At 28.4% G+C, this 20,312-nt stretch overlaps 3 protein-coding genes across 4 annotated transcripts; all 3 read left to right on the top strand.

The window, feature by feature from the left end:
* The first annotated feature begins 406 nt into the window (after positions 1–406).
* LOC107262674 lies at positions 407–3,451 on the top strand. The gene is made up of 3 exons (XM_048379990.1): positions 407–720; positions 1,960–2,457; positions 2,871–3,451. Exons 1-3 carry the CDS (start codon positions 624–626, stop codon positions 3,392–3,394), a joined length of 1,119 nt encoding a protein of 372 aa, XP_048235947.1. The 5' UTR covers positions 407–623; the 3' UTR covers positions 3,395–3,451.
* A 3,650-nt stretch (positions 3,452–7,101) lies between these two features.
* Positions 7,102–8,750, top strand: LOC8286307. The gene is made up of 3 exons (XM_002532024.3): positions 7,102–7,266; positions 7,406–7,903; positions 8,041–8,750. Exons 1-3 carry the CDS (start codon positions 7,167–7,169, stop codon positions 8,562–8,564), a joined length of 1,122 nt encoding a protein of 373 aa, XP_002532070.2. The 5' UTR covers positions 7,102–7,166; the 3' UTR covers positions 8,565–8,750.
* Positions 8,751–10,770: 2,020 nt separating this feature from the next.
* LOC8286298 (cycloartenol-C-24-methyltransferase) lies at positions 10,771–15,972 on the top strand. Of its 2 annotated transcripts, none has more exons than XM_015727159.3 (14): positions 10,771–10,894; positions 10,989–11,071; positions 11,312–11,372; positions 12,083–12,156; positions 12,276–12,360; positions 12,462–12,517; positions 13,136–13,190; positions 13,388–13,435; positions 13,570–13,653; positions 13,768–13,884; positions 13,969–14,052; positions 14,175–14,300; positions 14,496–14,593; positions 15,728–15,972. In XM_015727159.3, exons 2-14 carry the CDS (start codon positions 10,989–10,991, stop codon positions 15,777–15,779), a joined length of 1,023 nt encoding a protein of 340 aa, XP_015582645.1. In that variant the 5' UTR covers positions 10,771–10,894; the 3' UTR covers positions 15,780–15,972. The 2 variants fall into 2 exon arrangements, with proteins under 2 accessions (XP_015582645.1, XP_048236138.1); XM_048380181.1 differs by having other exon boundaries at positions 10,817–10,894; positions 10,974–11,071.
* Positions 15,973–20,312: the final 4,340 nt, after the last annotated feature.

Below are 20,312 nucleotides of genomic sequence, written 5' to 3'. Positions count from 1 at the left end.
CTAAAGTCACTTATGATTGTGTCACCTATAGTAAATGATGGATCATTGCTTGGAAAATATATGATGAATTATGCGCTGAGAATAATAGAAGACTGAAATTAACGTTCAAAAATATTACTATTTGAGGAAGGATTTAGAATCTCTTTTATAAAAACATAGGGTCATATTTATCATTAAAAAAAAAAGTATAAGAATTCAATTTGAACAATAAGATAAAATTGGGGACATATTTGAGCTTAATCCCCTTTGGATGTATAAGTAATAGCTTATAAAGAATTCCAAAAAGAGAGCTAATCACGGCAACCAATGGAAGTGTCATTTGGAGTCCAACGTATGAATCAAGAAACTATGTGGAAATTTGTGACTTTGGCTTTGAAAATATTTGGGACAAACCGACACATCTCACGGCTAATTTGGTGCTACTTTAACATGGTTTTTTCTTTTCAATCTTTTCTTTTTCTCATCTATCCATTGTTATAATTTCTATTGATGTTTCTTTTCTAACTTTTTGTTATATAAATAGTCTCTATTGCATTTACTTTTAGACCCACCTGGTACACCTTTTTCTTTTCACTATTTAGAGAGCTCTTCTTTCTTCTAGTTCCTTCTTGGTAAAGAGTATAATGGGTTTGTTTCTCTCTCTTTCTTTAGCACTCATTCTCTGTTTGTGCCATGGTTCAACTAATGCTGCTGTTCCTCTTCAGCCTAAGCCTCTTGATGGTAAATAATCACCTCTTTTTCACTTCTTTTATGACTATCCTTTCATATGTCTTTATGTTTTCATAGTATATAATGTTTGGGGGCAGTGTTATTGGTCAACATGACCTTGCTCTCTATAAGTACTGTTCTTTCCTTCTGTTCCTCCTGTTCTTGATGGGATATTTGGTTTAAAAGTAGGGTTTGGGAAGAAAAATAAAGAATAGTACTGATTAAGGAAAATAATGGGTTTATTAATGCATAGTTTGCATGTATATTTTTAGAGTTACAATCTTAATAAGAGTCCTAGCAGGCTAGTGACTATTTCAGTTATAATAATCAACAGAAAAATAAGTTAGAATGTTTAGGTCTTTATGACTATGAGCATTTGCTAACTAAAAGATTATCATTTAATAAATTTACAAAGTTGGATCAGCCAATTTTAGTGGTTGAGCCGGAATCAGTAGTAATTTTTTCCGATTAAATTTTAAAAATTAGAAAAGGTTTTAAATAGATTTCTCAATTATATATTAAATTGATAGATGATCGACATATATATATTAATTTTAAATAATTAAATATATCAGTTATTTAATATCAAAATCTAAAATAATTATATATATATATATATATATATATTTATTATGATATATAATAAATCTTGTTAAGAATTTTTTAAAAAATTTTAAAACTTTTTGTTAAAGCTAAAACTTAAATAATTAAATTAGAGTTTGAATGATTAGATAGATTCAATGATTAAACCACTATAATATTGGACAAACTTTATTTTATATTATTTAAAAATTAAAAAAAAATCAAAAGTTTTATTTAGTGGATTAGTGGTTCAGTCAATCCGATCAACTAAACTAGTGACCAAACTTTTAATTGGTTCAAGTATCGTTTCAATGTTTTTTTATTGTGATTAATATTTAGGATTTGTTTGATATTAAGATTGGAAACTTAATTTTTCAATTTAATTTTTTATTTTGTTTTACTTTTTAAATTATAAAAATTGCTTTAACAATTGGATGAATTGGTAATTTTCTTAAAATAGATTTAAAAACAGTTTATAATAAATTAAAAAAATAATGTATCAAATCAAAAAATTCTAAATTTATTTATTTTTAACGCCGAATAGTAATTCCAAACACACTATTAAAAAGAAAACCATTATCTATGATATGCTTCCTGATATGATATGCAATATGAGTTTAGTTTCTTATTAATTAATCAATCAATTATATATTTATTTTATTTATTCAGGGCTTGTGCCGAATGGAAACTTTGAGGAGGGACCAGCAAAAGCAAACCTAAAGAAAACAGTAATCATAGGAAAATACTCACTTCCAAAGTGGGAAATCAATGGCTTAGTGGAGTATGTCTCAGGCGGGCCACAACCAGGTGGGTTCTACTTGGCCATTCCTCGTGGGGTCCATGCAGTGAGGTTAGGCAATGAGGCAACCATCTCTCAGAATTTGAGTCTGAAGCCAGGCTCTTTCTATACCTTAACATTTGGGGCAACTAGAACTTGTGCCCAAGATGAGGTGCTAAGGGTATCAGTCCCTGGCCAATCCAGTGACCTTCCTCTTCAAACCCTTTACAGCAGTAATGGTGGTGACACTTATGCCTTGGCCTTTAAAGCAGCTTCCAAAGTTGTTAAGCTCACATTTCATAATCCAGGTATCCAAGAGGACCCTACATGTGGCCCTCTTTTGGATGCTGTTGCAATCAAAGAAATGCTGCCTCTCAAGTATTCCAAAGGTAACAGCTTGCTTTTAAAACATTTCTTCTGTTCTTGATTCAGTAATTTTTATTTTTGGCTTTTTTTTTTTTACACATTCAATGTTATTAAACAATAATTGAAATAGCATTTTATTTTATTAGTGTAATTGGGTCATTAGTCTAGTAATCCATGTCTTGCAAACTTTTAATATAAGAAAATTTTATTTATTTTTATAAATTTTTCGAAACGCGTCTAATGATTATTTTAATAGAAATATTAATTTCCTGCTAACACTATCAAACATAAAAATATAATAGATTTAATATGGTGCATTAAAATTGAAATAAAATACAACCATAATAATATTTTGGAAGACAAAAACTAGAGTTTTAACATCAATTCTTTCGTAGATCGTTTTATATCATAACCATAGTAATGCCTTTCCAAGCAGGTAACCTAGTGAAGAACGGTGGATTTGAAACTGGACCACATCTGTTCAAGAACTTCTCAACCGGAGTACTCCTCCCATCAAAGCAGCAGGACCTAATTTCACCACTCCCTGGCTGGATAATTGAGTCCTTGAAACCTGTAAAGTACATTGACAGGAAGCACTTCTGTGTCCCGTCAGGATTTGCCGCAATCGAATTGGTAGCAGGAAGAGAGAGTGCAATAGCACAAGTAATCAGGACAGTTCCTGGGAAATCATACAACCTTACATTTACCATTGGAGATGCAAAGAATGGATGCCATGGATCAATGATGGTTGAAGCATTTGCTGGTAAAGAAACATTGAAACTTCCTTTTGAATCACTCGGGAAAGGTGGATTCAAAACTTCAAGTTTCAAGTTCCAAGCCATTGCTGCTAGGACAAGGATTACATTTTACAGTGCTTATTATCATACAAAATTACATGATTTTGGTCACATGTGTGGTCCTGTTCTGGATGATGTTAGAGTTTTTCCTCTTCCTTATTAGTCAGACTTAATAGTTTATGGTAATTTCAGAAGTGTGGTTATGATTTTTCTCTCTCTATTTTCTTTTTCAGTCAGTCCGGAGGGTTGTTTCTTTTTGAGGGAGCATTTGTAACTGTGAAAATGAGTCATTTTGGAGATTCTTTTCAACCCAAAATGATATGTTAAATTTCTACTTAAGATATTAATTATAGCATTCAAAAACAAGGTACTCATTTAGTATAATGGTATTCTCTACTAAATTTTTTCATCACTATTTTTATTGCTTGAATTAATTAATAATCTTTTATTGCTTAAATTAATAATTGATGAAGGTGGTAATTATATTATAAGATAAATAGATTATAGAGCTAATTAATGAAATGGGTATAAATTGCACCTTAGGCTTAACTTGGTAGTAACTTAAGAAAAGGTATAATTCATAAAAAAATATATAAATTTAATCATTATTAAAACTAGTCGCTTACTTGTATATTGCATAACTATTATTATTATTTTAATTATAAATCAAGTTGATAGATACAATTTAATTAAATCATTAACATTAATATTAATTTTTAAAATTTTAAAAATAATAGTAAACTAACTGTTTTTAAATGTCTTTAATTTTTTTTAAAATTTTAAAATTTTATTAATACAATAATATAAAAATTATCTATTACTTAATTTTAATATTATATAAGTTAATATATCAATATAGTTCATATTATTATTTTTGGAATTAAAAATTTATTACATAATTAAAAAATTAATTTATTATTGAATATAATATTAAAAATATAATTTAAGATGTTATTTATTAGAATTAAAATTATAATCGAACTACAAAACTAATTTATTTGTTAATATAATATTAAGATATAATTGATATGCTATTCCTTAAGATAAAATTAGTATTGTTATAGAATAAATAAACTATTTATTAGTTAATATAATATTAAAATATAACTAATAGTTATTTTTTTAGAATTAGAGCGAGTGCTTAATTAGTAATGTAACTATGAATCAATAAATTAATGGAAAAACTATAAAATTACACATAAACTTAAATCACATGTGTCAACACATTATCAAAATAAAAATTTTATATGTCAAAAATTAAACATACATATAAAAAAAATTTAAATTTCAAAATTAATATAAATATACATATATATATATATATATATATATATATATATATATATATATATATATATATATATATATAATTAGCATTTTGTTTTTTTTTTTTTAACTAACTAGCTTCTTTGTTTAACCTTACCATTTATAAGCTTTTTAGTGTTCCCATATTACTAATTCAAGTATAGCTGAGTTAGTTAAGGTATTCTTAATTCTTTGGTAGAGTGAAAAAACTAAGGAAAAGTATTAAAAAAATAAACAATAAAATTAAAGTTACTTTAAATTTATTATTTTATAAATATTTTAATCAATAATAAGATTTTTAAGTCAAATTTCACATTTGGCGTTAAAAAGTTTTCGCATTCTCACTAATTTAAATTAGATTTTCCACATTGTATTCGATATATATTTTCAATTGTAGTAAATTCTCTTAGAACTGATATATTTTGTAAATTAAACAACTATTAAATATTAGAAATATAAATTTATTAATTTTACAAGAAATGAAATTATAAAAAGTACAAGAATAATGTAATCAAAATAAATCATTTATGTAAACTTAAAATTAATAAACTACTATATAAAAGAGAAATATTTATTATGAAAATATAAATTAATTTTTAATTCAAAATTAATTGCTAAGAATACAAAAAATCATATTCTAAAATAACTTCATGATGATCACAATAGTATAATATTCACTTCATTTTTCTGGTTTTGGGTGGTATATATAAAAAATGGATATTTTTATATTTGATTAAGAAATATATAAAAATATCAGTAATAATAATAGAATTACTTTTACTTGCTTTTGAAATATTTCATCTAATAATTAATGATTATAAAGAATTATTATCAAAATTTATTGATTGTTGACTAATAGAAGTCTTAATTATTTGATATGAGACGAGTTTGATTTTTTTAAAACTTATAATTATTATATACAAAAAAATCCATTGTACATTTTATTTTAAAAATTTATTTTTAATACATTAATGCTACGTTTGGTTAAAGTCTATTAAGGAATTCATTTCATTTTAGAAAAATATATGAAAGAAAAAAATAAAAAAATGATAAAGTTAAATGAGATATTTTGGTGTAATAGAATATATTGATAAATTAATATAAAATTCATTTGTAAATTGCATTTATTTTGTTAGAATTTAGTTTAGCGATAATTAATTTCATATAAATTTAAATATGTAAAATTCTAAATTAATTTTTACTATTTTCAAAGCATTTATAAATTTTAGATTCGCAAATAAATTTTATAAAATTTATGAATTTCAACTGAGCACAATGTGTATCAGATAATGACATTAAATTTCAACATTTTTCTAATAAATTGAGTATATTTGACATTTGTATACAAATTTAAAAAGTTATTCCGTAAAAGAAATTAAATTGAATATATTCAATTTTTAAATATAAATTATTTAATTATTTATTAAAAAATTAAATTGAATGTATTCTAACTATTAAATATAAATTTAGAAAATAAATTCATCATTTGTCCCATAAATATTTTAAGTATGCCTCAAAATTTGGTCGAACCAAATTATCAAATTAGTTAGATTAGGAAAGTTCTATCAGGATTAATCAGAGCACATGCGCCATTAATGCAAGTCAATAATGTAAGAAAGCACTTGGCCATTATTGGTTAACATCATTCTTTTTTTTTTTAATTCAATTTGGAAAGTCGAACTTATTTTCAAAATCAAGATTCAAGAAATTATGTAAACCTAAAGAATGGAATCAAGCTTTAGATTTAAATTTATAAAAGAATATATAAAGAATTGCAAAAAGAGATAAGACAATAACAGAGGATAATAAATCTTCCCATTTCTAAGAACCTCCTTTCAATATTTATGTTTAATTAATCTAAGAAAATCACTAATAATATTACAAATTCTAATCAGGTTAAAAATAAAAATCATATAAAAATAATAAAATATATCAATGCATTACTGGTTTGGTTAAAGATGAAGAATAATAATAAAAATGAAAAAAATGAGAATAAAATGATTATATTTTTTATATATGAAAATACAAAAATCAAATTCTATTTATACTTGACACAAATAGTCATATTTAAATATCATAAAAAATAATATTTAATTTATTATTATAGTATACAGATAAATATATAATTAATCTTCACTTGATTTTTTTAAAAAAATTATTATTTAAAAGAGAAAAAAGCAATTTTTATTGATGGAGAATTCTATACCAATTTTAAAGTAATTTTTAATTAATCAAACACTAACGATCAATCTATTCTTATCTTATTTTTCACCCATAAGATTAAATTAATTTACAATTAAAAATTTATTAAAATATGATTACAATTTGATAAACCATGCACGTTCAGCTGCTTCATTATTCTGAGAAGTTAGGGACAGACCAACACATCTCACGGCTAATCTGTTGTTGCTTTAACATGGTTTTATTTATTTATTTCTCATTATTATTTTCATTATTCTCCCTTAATTATTTGATTTTCGATTTTTGATGAAAATGTCCAACTTTTTTTATTGTATAAATACCAAGCTAATTAGCATCTCTAGCATTTAGTTTCAGATACTTTGGTTTCCCTTATTTAGGAAGGAGCTGCCTCTATATTCTTCTTCTAGTTGCTCTTGGTAAGATATAAAATGGCTTTGTTTCTCTCTATTTCTTTAGCACTCATTCTCAGTTTCAGCCATGCTCCAACTACTTCTGCTGCTGTTCCTCCTCAGCCTCGGCCTCTTGACGGTAAACAATATTGTCTAAAAGATGAGAATTCTAAATTAGCTTTCACTTCATTCAAAGGATAAATTTGACGGAGTTGAAAACTTTTGAAATGATATATGATAAGGTTGGTAGAATTCTTACTTTATCAAATTTTGTTCAGGGCTTGTGGAGAATGGAAACTTTGAACAAGCACCAGCAGAAGCAAATCTAAAGAAAACAGTAATCGTAGGAAAATACTCACTGCCAAAGTGGGAAATCAATGGCCTGGTGGAATATGTCTCAGGTGGGCCACAACCAGGTGGGTTCTACTTAGCCATTCCTCGCGGGGCTCATGCAGTGAGGCTAGGCAATGAAGCCTCCATCTCTCAGATTTTGAATCTCAAGCCAGGGTCATTCTATGCCTTAACATTTGGTGCAACAAGGACCTGTGCCCAAGACGAGGTGCTTAGGGTCTCGGTACCTGGGCAGTCAAGTGACGTTCCTCTTCAGACCCTTTATAGCAGTGACGGTGGCGACACTTATGCCTTGGCCTTCGGAGCGATCTCTAAAGCTGTTCAGGTTACGTTTCATAATCCTGGTATCCAAGAGGACCCTTCTTGTGGACCACTTCTGGATGCTATTGCAATCAAGGAAATGCGACCTCCCAGTTACACTGAAGGTAATTAGAGATCCAACCCTGTTTTTCCCGATTACTTTTACTGGCTCTCATCCAATTATCTTGTATATTTTATGTCAAAAAATATTTGAATCTAGCAAATTATTATTTATTATTTACTACTCCTGTTTTCCGTGCAGGTGACCTAGTGAAGAATGGCGGGTTTGAAGCTGGACCTCACGTGTTCAAGAACTTCTCGACAGGAGTGCTCCTCCCACCAAAGCAGCTGGACCTCGTTTCACCGCTTCCTGGCTGGATAATCGAATCTTTGAAACCAGTAAAATACATTGACAGTAAACATTTCTTTGTCCCGTCAGGATTCGCCGCGATCGAATTGGTAGCAGGAAGAGAAAGCGCAATCGCACAAGAAATCAGAACAATTCCTGGGAAATCCTACAACCTTAGGTTTACCATTGGGGACGCAAAGAATGGATGCCATGGATCAATGATGGTGGAAGCATTTGCTGCTAAAGAAACACTGAAAGTTCCTTTTGAATCACAAGGGAAAGGTGGATCAAAAACCGCAAGTTTCAAGTTCCAAGCAATTGCTGCAAAAACAAGAATTACGTTCTATAGTGCTTATTATCATACCAAGTTAAATGATTTTGGTCACATGTGCGGTCCTGTTTTGGATGATGTTATAGTATTTCCTCTTACTCACTAGTTTTGATAATCTCTGAAATGTTTTTTCTTTTTTTTTTTCTTGAGTCAAGAGGGTTTGTTTTTAGTCTTGAGGATTGATTGTGGAACTGTGAAAATGGGTCATTGGAGAATCTTTTTAATCCATAATTACATGTTAAAATTTCTGTTTATAAGACATTAATCAACATTCAAGAACAAATTATACTCATCAGATAAATGGTATTCTCCTGCTGATTTTCTTTTTAATGAAACTATTATTATTACTCTAAAATCTAAAATCCAATACTTTCCTTATACTACTCTTTCTAAATTTATTCATATCTGTTAATTTTACTGAAATTCTGTATTTTTTAAAATCGTTTAGTTGATTTTAACAATAAATAATTTCTATGCAGAACCCAGTTCTAGATCAAATTATATATCCACTTTTAACTCTATAAGCTTTTTAGTGAATTAGAAACTTTTACAAAAGTGATTTATCATGCATGGATCTTCTTGAACTTAACACATGTAAAATCAATCAACTAAAAAGCATTTTAAATGATTATATTCAATTATTTACATGTCAAGTCTAGTCATTTTGAAATGAAATTAGATTTATTTACTGGATTCTTGCAATCTGAAGGTCTATCGTCTTAGAAGCTTGCCTTGAGCAGCTCTTTATTCGAACATTTTGCCGCATTGACACTCGTAATCCTCATTAGACTGCTTTTCAGTACTAAATTGTCACAAAGCTACCAACTTCTGATTAACTCATTCCCAAACTACATAACCATTCAAGGGGTCCCATTTTGTTGCCTTTTGTAAAACATAGATTTTAGATCATCTTAAAGCCCTGTTGTCCGGACATCTTAATCCAGATAATTGCTCTATTTTCTTCGAACCATTTTTTAAGCATAACTGTCATTGGCCCGCTAACTTTTATACAGTAAATTCTCAAAATCATAAATTTACCAATATTATGTTGCATTTGAAAATAAAATAAAAATAACATTCCTGACTAAAATTATCTTTCATTAATCTTTTCACAAATATAATCCAAATCAGATAATCTTCTATTTTTCTTTTTAATATGAGATCCTATTTATTTCTACACCCTTTATATCCCAGAGGAATACTGTCCTAAAGCCACTCCTTGCTTCATTGATCACCTTCCGCCTTAGGGGACTGCTTCTCTATGTATACCCAACTATGACATTCCTAACTTTAAGATTTTAGAAAAATAGAAATCTTTTCAAAATTGCCATAGCATAGAAAAGAATACTATGTGATTATACATTTTTATATTTTATTATCTGTAATTCTTTCCTATATTATTTGTTTTATAATCTGGAATTTTTTCTCATATTATTTTTGGATATTTAGTTTTTATCAACTTTAACAGTTTACCAATGAATATTATTACTTTTTTTATTTAGAAAATTGTAATGTTGCATTAATATAAAATTTTTACCCAATAATAAATCACTAATGAAGTGATTTTTCATGACTCTTTTTAACCTTTTGGAATTTGACTAAAATTTACAAAATTTGGCATTTTAACCTAATTTGGCAATTTCATTCCAATTTGTGAAATTGACTAAGAGATTGTTTAATTCAGAGGTTTGATGCAGCTGATAGTTGTTTCTCACCGAACAGCTATATTAAAGCATTTAGTAAAGACTTAAGAAATAACAGCTGATAGTTGATTTAATATCAATCAGCTGCTAATTGTATTAGTTCTATTTTAGAGTTTTTTCTTATTAGCTAATAACTGATTTAATTTTTTTATTTATTTGAACACTATTATCCTCATTTAAACTTATTAACAATAACTTATTTTAAATTGATCTCATATAATTAAATTTTTATATTTTAAAATAAATAATTATTATTTTAAAATTATAGTATTTAAAATTAGAAATTTTTATTAATAGAATTAAATTTAAATTTTTAATTTTAGAATAACATTTATAAATATTGTTAATACTATATATAATTGAGTTGAAGAAAATTAATTATAATTTTTTAATTATTTATATTATTAAATATAATATATTTAATAATAAATTATACATTCTATAGTCATTTAACATACTAACATCAATCACTAATAAAATTTTATTAACTAATTTAATTTATTAGTTACCAACTGTCAACTCCATTCACCCGCTAAACTAATCAGACTCTCAATGAGGCATACCACACGAAGCAACGCCTAATGCTACAAGTTCAAGACGGTGCGTTTTGTTCCAGAGGGAGGTAAAGAAAGAAAGCACTGCGTGTCATGCAGAGAGAGGATGCCTCCAAATCCAATATCCATTGTTCTCTCTCCTTTAAACTTCCTCTTTCAGTTGCTTCCAAAAGTCAAATGTGAGTCTTTGTACCAATCCATTTATTTCCTTTTTGTTGCATTTTGTAACTTGTAATGCAATAAATCAAAGACTATTAGTTTGTTAATTTCCAGATGTCAAAATCTGGTGCTTTGGATCTGGCTGCCAGAGTTGGCGGGAAGATTGAGAAAAAGGAAGTTAAATCTGCTGTTCAGAAGCAAGTTTTTTCTACATTCTCTCCGTTGTGCTTTCTTTGGTTTCTTGATTCTGGCTTCTTGTTTCCAAGAATGTCTCTGTTGTGCTTTCTTTTTTATCTTGGTTTTGTTTTCTTGTTTGGAAGAAGCATAATAAAGAAAATGGCTACTATTTTCAAACTTGTAGTAAAAGGTCCAAGAGTTCTAAAGAACTTGAAGAAAGATTGCTAGGCTTATTTGAATTGGACTATGGTGGTTTGCAGGTATGAAACGTATCATGCTGGTGTGGATGATGAGGAGAGAAAAGCTAACTATACTGACATGGTATGTCATTTCCCCATCTAACCCACTTTTGGATTTTAATGTTATTATGTTTGAGTATAACTGTGATGATATTGAATAAATTGTGATAATTGATTATAAGTTTCACTTGGTTTTAAGATAAATACGTAAATCCAGATGGATGTTTTGATGTTCTTTGCTCTGAATGTTCAATGTCGTGCATTGATTTAGTCCTTTTGGTATTTGTAGCTAGTAAGTGATGATTTAAAGCTATTTGAAGCAAGTAAAATGTACCAAATGGACAAATAGGAACCTAAATCTTCTTGAAGGGGGTGAACATTGAAGTATTTTACTGGGTAGAGAATTTTGAATTCTGAATATATATAGACAGCTTAGCTTCTATAAGATTTGTTTAACTTGGTTTTCCACATGGGCTAATCTTTAAAATTTATGCTTTGATATATAAAGGACTAACACTCCTCTATTAGATACATTCTCAACTGTAATGCTATTTGCTAGTTGATAATACTATTATCATTCTCTTCCTCAATCCCTTATTTGTACATATAGAACCATTGGCTCTAGTCATTAGAATATACTACTCCTTGTAATTACATTTTGGTATAAACTATTTAGTGCTTGTAGGTGAAAATGCAGTTCTCTGAGGAATTTTTGTAAATGACCAGGTAAAGGAGAATAGTTTCTGTTGATAAGAGTTGTTTCCTTACTAGTGAAGGTCTTTCCTATTTCAGGTTAACAAGTACTATGATCTTGCAACAAGCTTCTATGAGTACGGTTGGGGTGAGTCTTTCCATTTTGCACCTAGGTAAGGAATGATTGGCACAATCATTAACAGTTTGAATCTCACATAAGGAGTGTAAGAATAGCATTGTTTTGCCTTTTCCATGGATGATTAATTTAACAATATTATCACTATACTAATAGATGGAAGGCGGAGTCTCTTCGTGAAAGCATCAAGCGACATGAGCACTTTCTTGCTTTGCAGCTAGGTCTGAAGAAAGGACAGAAGGTTCTTTTATCATTTCGTTTCCTCAATATGAACTACCACCTGACGCCTTTTACCTTTCCTGACCAGAGTTGCTAATCAAACTTTTATTTTTTAAAGCACAGGTGCTAGATGTTGGCTGTGGAATAGGAGGGCCCCTAAGAGAAATTGCTAGATTTAGGTAACTGATGATGATCTTTTGTGAACTTTTTCATTTTCTGAATTGTTATCTTCACTTTCCTGACCATGCTTCTGTAATTACTTGCACTTCATAAAAATTTTGCTCTATGGTTTTTTTTGGTTACTAAAGAATTTGCCTTAAATAGATAAAGGAACTCCTTCTCATACCTGGCCTTTAGCACTATAATGCAACTCTATAACTTTTTTATATAGCTCATCATTTAATTTTATTTGTTTAAATATTTTACTTTTGACAAATTCTTATTTATATAGCTTATCATTTAAATTTATATGTTTGAATATGTACTTTTCTATAAATTTTTAGATAGACTTTTTTTACCATGTCATTTGTAGACACACTGAATAAAAATGAACCATATAAATTAATGATGCTAAACCACCTAAGATAATTGATTTTAAGTATGTTTTAGTTAAGTGTTTATGGTTAAGTCTATGAATAACATGATATCTATGAATTTATCATTTTCTTGATATTTGATGGTAATTTAAGGATATTGGTTAAACTCTCTTGAGTGACTGACTACAATACTTTGCTTTGCTTGTTCTTCATCTTTGATTTACTTTTTGCAACAGTCCTGATTTTGGTGGCATATTACAGTGATACATTGGTAACAGGGGTAAACAACAATGAATATCAAATAACAAGAGGAGAGGTTTGTGACTTTGCTATGTGATAGTATACATATAAATAATACTAAGCACACATGGTTCTTACATTGCATTGTATTTTAGAAGCACTCATGTTTAGAAGTTTTTCCTTTTCCTTTCAAAATTTGTTGCTTGCGTGCCAACATATAGATGGTTCAAGGTATGTTTCCCAACAATATCCTAACTTTTGCTTTCTTTGCAGGAGCTAAACTGCATTGCAGGAGTGGAGAAGACCTGCAACTTTGTGAAGGTTGGATAAAATGTTGATCCTACCAATCGTCACTTCAATTATTTTTCAGCCAAAGACAAAGCCAATCACCTCAGATTCCTCATGTATGCATCTGAATATTTCAGAATTCCTGATAAATGTTTCTGATGATGCAGACTGACTTCATGAAGATGCCATTTTCTGACAACACTTTCGATGCAATATTTGCAATAGAAGCCACCTGCCATGCACCAGATGTGGTATATCATAGCTCAAGCTTGATGCACTTATCATTGACAAGTCAACCTTATATAGCTTTCAATTTCCATATTTTTTGTCAAGTATGTTTACTCTCTGTTTTGTTGATGAAACAGCGGGATTGCTATAAGGAGATATTCAGAGTGTTGAAACCTGGTCAGTGCTTTGCTGCTTATGAGTGGTGCATAACTGACTCCTTTGACCCCAGAAACCTAGAACATCAAACAATTAAGGTATCTCGCAACAGTAAACTCCTTCCATATCCTTCTATAAATGTTTCTCATTTGGGGTTTGATGAATTTATATTGTGGAGACAGAGGGATGTTGAGCTTGGTAATGGACTTCCTGACATCAGGTCAATGGAAGAATGTCTTGAAGCACTACAACTTGCAGGATTTGAGGTGAGTGGCACACACATTCAAGTAGTCACTGGGTCAATAATTTAAAGTTGAATAATTGAGATAATTCAAACTTCGAAAATATACTCCCTCATATTTACCATATCATTTGTCTTATCTATAAGGTTATATGGGAGAAGGATATTGCTGTGGTTTCACCTCTACCTTGGTATTTGCCACTTGATAAAAGTCAGATCTCACTTAGCAACTTCCGGGTGACTGCTTTGGGACGATTTTTCACTAGGAATATGGTAAAAATATAAACCTTCTTTTGCCAGTTAATCTTAAAGTTGGTATGGTTTATTTGGCCTCCTGCCTCTGTTTTATTGATAATGAAATAAGAGAATAATATGAAGCATGTAACTGTGAATATGAGTAGGAGACTTTGCATTAATTTTGGTCGGATGCACTCATGTTCTTAAAGTGATAGATTACTTTCTCTGCAGGTCAAAACCTTGGAGTTTCTAGGCCTTGCACCAGAGGGTAGTCAAAGGGTTCAAGCTTTTCTGGAACAAGCGGCAGATGCACTTGTTGCAGGTGGAAAGTAAGTTCTGGCTTTTCATTTCCAATGGCATTTTCTATAGGAATTTTTAACATATAAACCTTAGTTTCTTAATGATCAAAATTGGATGATGAAAAGAATTCCCACTCTGTGGAGAGAATAAAATAATAACAATAAAAGAAAATACATAGGAAGGTAATCCATTGAGCTGAAACTCCGACATGGTGAACCTCACTCTATGGCAGTAATTTAGCATCAGGAAGGTAAACTTCGATGAGGGGTCGGTTCATTCACCCTTTTGCTTCTCTTTTGTCATTGCTGCCAAATTTTTTAATTTGTTTCCTTTTCCTCTCCTCACATTCATAAGCTGATGATATTCTTAGGAAAGACAAAATTGAAAAGTATAAAGAAACCTAGTGGTTTCTCTTCATTAAGGTTCCCATTGAAACCATGAAAACTGATGCCTTGCGTCTTTTTTTCTTTTCTCCTCTTTTCCTTCGTGGTATGCAAAATACTTGGAGAAGCAATTTTTGCGGAAAAATCCTGAGCACATGCATGAAGTGTTAGGAAATATATTCTGAAATCAAAAAGAATATTGCTGTAATTTTGTGTTTGTCAATTGTGTCATTTAGTAGTCTGGTGTAACAGTGGCAGCCTAGAGCAACTTGCAGAGAGAGAGAGAAAGCAAGGACTTCAGCTTAATTTTGGTTCAGCTTATTCTTAATCCTGTGTGTATGTGATGAATCAGAAGCTAACAATGTCTTGGTTTTGCACTGGCATAAACTTACCAATGTTATGACCAAACATGACAAGAGGAGAAAAGAACACAAATAATAAACCTCTCAGCTGATTATATACACTGAAAAACAAATTAGAATTGGAAAATTGTTTTGTCCAGTCTAGGCATGTCTCTACCTGTACATCGAACCAATAAATGATTGACATATATTTATTAGTTTTTTTTTTTGTAACAATATATTTATCAGTTTTAAATAATTGAGAACGTGTCAATCATATAATCTTAAAATATAAATATAAATAAGAATTATTCAATCTGTATCAGAATATTATTTTTGCCTAGAATTTGGATATACTTTTCTTTTTTCCCTCGATAAATATTGTGTGCATGTATTAATAACTCTGATTTTCTTGATATGTGTTCTTTGCTTTTTGCAGGAGAGGAATATTTACACCAATGTACTTCTTTTTGGCTCGGAAGCCTCTTTAAATTGTAGGAAAGCTTAAACGATATTACCAATCAGAATTGAAGTGGCCCGATTAATATATTTTCTCACCTGGAGAATTGAAAATATCTCAATCGGAGTTCGACTTTTTTATTGGAAGCTAATTGTGGTGACTTTGTCTTTGGAATATCCTGAAAATATATTAGAATCCTTGGTATATAGATCTTTGCAAACTTACCATAATCATAAAACAGACTGTCGTTATTATGATTAAAAAGGATAGAAAAAAGGAAGAAGAAGAAGAAGATTAAGGATCAAGTCATTCATATAGATACAGTTTGTGGAACAAAAAGAGTTAAAATCTGTTGTGTACTTTAATTGAATTTTAAAAGAAAAAAAGAATAAAAGTGTAATTATGGGGAGTGTTTTAAAAGATTTCTTGAGGCAATTCTTTAATGAATTTATAACTTTAGGAGTGTGTTTAATTAGAATTTTTATATTTTTTTTTAAATAAATTACTTTTAAAGAGTTTTTAAATTTTTAATAATTTTTACAGAGTTTATGATTTAATGAATGATTTTCAGAAATTTTATTTAAAAATACTTTTATAAATATTGATAGATTTTTATTGATTTTCACACAGTATTATTTATCTATTATTTAATTATTTAAAAATAAATTCTTTTTTATTTATTTTAAACATTATTCCTTATAATGTTATATGCAAAATAATAAATTTCATTTCATTACTGTATTAGATTCATACCAATTTTAAATTTTTTTATCTGATATTATGAATTTTTTTTTATCAAGTGAATAATTTTTTTAAAAATAAAATTATCATATATTACAATTTTTCTTCAATTAAACCACCAAATTCATATCATACTTGTTATATTTTATTTATTACTTATTTGATAAATATTTAAACCAATAACAATCACACTTACTTAATTATTTGACAAATACTTAAACCTACAATTATGTTTACCAACATAAAATATTATCCAAATAATCTTTCTAATAAAATATAGAAGTCTATATATGGTGCATTGTTTGCTCAAAACAATTCATTAAATATTTCATTTTAAATTCATATTTTTATGAGGGCCTTTTAAAATTAAATTAAAAATTTTTAATTAAATTTTTATATATGTGAGTACAAGAAAATATTATTAATAAATAATTTTTAACTTCTAAAGTTTTATTATTTCTTATAATTTCTTAAAATGAAGAATACAGTAAAAAGAAATGAAAACAATAATGCATGAAAATTTGAAAAGAAAAAAGATGAGTTAAAAAAAAAAGTCTATTGAAATCTTGATGAAAAATGAAAGAGAAATTTTGAGAATTTTTATTCATAACAATGCATAAAAAGTCACTACAAGTATATGAAAGTTCATGTTTATAAAAGTTAATGACTTATTAAATACTAGCTTAGTTTTAAAAATTTTATAAAAATTATAATTGAATACCTTCTAACTTCTAAAGGCTTTTTAAAAGTTTTAATAGTCTATATTGAATACATCATTACTTATACAAAATTTTTCAAAGTCGTTATTGAATATACTCTGACTTTTAAACTCCATCAAAGTCTTTAAGAGTTTTAATTGAATATCCTCCTTAATTTAGTTAGCATGTGAGTTTATATGCTTTATCTCATGCATTAGAATTTCAAAAAAAGAAATATAGACTAAATATGCATTGCGAGAGGAATTGATGGACTTTCTTTTTTGGCTATTTTATATGGTAGCGGCCGTTTTTCTTATTTTTTTTCTGTTGATTAATTTTAGAAATACAAATGAGGATATTTTCTTATGTTTTTCTTTTCTTAGAAGCAAAATGAAGATATTACATCTATAAAGATTAAGAGATGAATTTTGATATAAAAGATAGAAGTAAATATAAAATATCAATAAATATATATAAAGAAATTTATTGCTAATAATTATTCATCATGTTGACAGAGCAGTAGATTATAATTTTACAGTAAGAATACTTCATCCGGTGGCATTAAACCATATGTTGACTTTATAGATGTTTTTTGAATTAACACTGCTGTTTTAATACTCGTGAATTTCAAAATTTTAATTTCATTATTGTTGGGAGCTTTTTAAAAAATTAAAATTTCGAGATAAATTGAGTATTATTTCATGAATAGTATTCAATACTATAGTATATTGAAATTTTGATGAATTAGAATATTGCTTTGTAATATTTAGCAAGCCAAATTTTATTTTATTTTATTCGGCTTTAATACGAATGTTTATTTTATTTATTTATTTATTCATCATATTTTCACTTCTATTATTTTATTTTATTTTAAACTTTGTTACTAATGACATTTATAATTTTATTAAGTTTTAGACAATGTTGAATTATTAATATAACCCTAAGTGTATAAATACACATAGATATGTTTATTTTCTTTAGTGGGGGTGTTACTATAGCTATTTAGTAAGGGGGGACTTATGTGCATTTTTTTTCATCTTTTCACAACAAAAATAAATTACAAACCCCTCCGCCCCCATCCCCGATCCCCCTTCTCCTTTCTCTCTCTCTCACGTCACCTCCTCTCCCCACCACTTACTTTCGGGGTGTTACTGTTAATTATTATACTGTAATCTGGATTGTGTTGCGGAGTCGAAAAAAATAATACAGTTTTGGCAGCCCGATTTTCATTAAATAATTGTGGAATATTTGAAGTATTTTTAGCAGATTCTGTACCCATTATACTGGGGGTAAACGTCCATATTTTAGGGAAGGTTCTGCCAATTTTTTGATAGAATTTTCGAGTCAAAATTTCATTAAGCAGTTTAATTTAGGAGTCTAGACCAAGAAAATATTATGAATATTTTATTAATTCAATAATTTTGCTGAATAGATAATCCGTCAATCCTTCTAGCTCCACCCGAGGTGTAAGAGCGGACAACGGAACTTGGCATAACTATGAATTATAATTATATATTCTACCACCTGTGTCATATCTGCATTTCAATGAAATTCTCAAACGAATAATTATTATGGTTATTTTAGTAGCATAAGTATTATTAAATTTATATTTATTTTCATTACTAGTAATATTATTAATTATTGATATTGTTGTTGTTATTATTATTATTCTTATTATTATTACTATTTGTGCCATTATAATTATTATCATTTCAATTATTGTTATTATTATTATTGTTACTATTGCTGTTTTTGAAATATTATTAACTTTATAAAATTACATTATTTTACTATATTGCTATTACTTCCGTGATTGTTAAGTATAATGTTATGTGGCTCAGGATGATGCAATAGTAGAACATGTCACTTGATAGGCTACATCATGACCACATGTGCATTGATAGAAATCAGAATCAGGTAATAAAGAAATATTTGATGATGTGCCCTAGTCGAGCACAGCTCTCTACAGCTATGAGAGTCTGATTTGTCGAAGAAAGGTCGCTGGTCGAGCGTTGCTCTTTGGCCCGGCTATATTGGTATTTAAGTAACCAAACTGGACTTAAGGACCTTGGTCGAGCTTTGCTCTCCGGGCACCAGTCTTATTGAATTAAGAAAGCCGAAAAGCTGCTAGAATTGGAGATTTGGGGTTCTACTGAAGCACTCATCCTGTGTGTGTTAAAATTACATGTCCTTTTGAAATTACGATATGATACGCATTTGATAATTCGTGACATTCTAAACTATTAAATATTATTTTATATTTACGTTTGCTTTAATTCAGAGTATATGATTTTAACTCATTCTCGAGACTGACAGTCTTAATATCAAATTTTCAGGTGATATTTAGGTTCTCCACCGACTTTCTTTTGGTAGTCCGACTCCGTTTCCCCTTCGGGTTTATTGAAATTAAATTCTAATTTTGTATTTTGAATTATTTAAAAATCTAGACTCTCCGCAGTAGTGGATTTAAAACTTTATATTTTACCTTGGTCTGTTAAAAGCTATGGTAAATTTATTAAGTAATTTTGCTGATGGATTTAATTAATTTTGTTGGGATTATGTGAATGAGTTGTTAGCCTATTTGAGTAATATATGTATATATAAGTGTGTTTATCTGAGTTCTTGATTAGTTAGGTTTACTATGGGATTCAGTGACCTTAAGTCTACCTATTCCCTAGCATCGGTTACGGGCTCATGGATCAAGTCGTGACACCCGTAATAGAGGATCATAAAACTCTTGTAAAAAAAGAACTCGATAGTTCTATAACGGATAACCATAAAGCTTCTAAAAAATTATATGTACTTATTAAAATTAATTAATATAAAATAAAAATATAAAAAGACCACTACTGATCTAAAAATAATTATTTAGATTAAACATAAAAATAATGGATTGATAGTTTAATTTTTTTAATCATTCAAAAGTAAGAATAATTTTGAGATAATATAACTTATTATAGATAATATTAAAATAAAAGGTGCTATAACAATCTATCATTTTTTTTTTGGAATTTCTAATCTCCTAGATGGGGAAGCAAAACCTAAAAAATGAAGAGCTTTAAAGGGTGTAACTTTTTATAAAATTTATGGATTTAGACCAATTTTTTCTTGTCAAACAATAAATT

The sequence above is a fragment of the Ricinus communis genome, chromosome 10 (genome assembly GCF_019578655.1).
Source record: "Ricinus communis isolate WT05 ecotype wild-type chromosome 10, ASM1957865v1, whole genome shotgun sequence".
In the NCBI taxonomy this organism is placed as follows: domain Eukaryota; kingdom Viridiplantae; phylum Streptophyta; class Magnoliopsida; order Malpighiales; family Euphorbiaceae; genus Ricinus; species Ricinus communis.
This window is presented reverse-complemented; position numbering and strand designations above follow the sequence as displayed.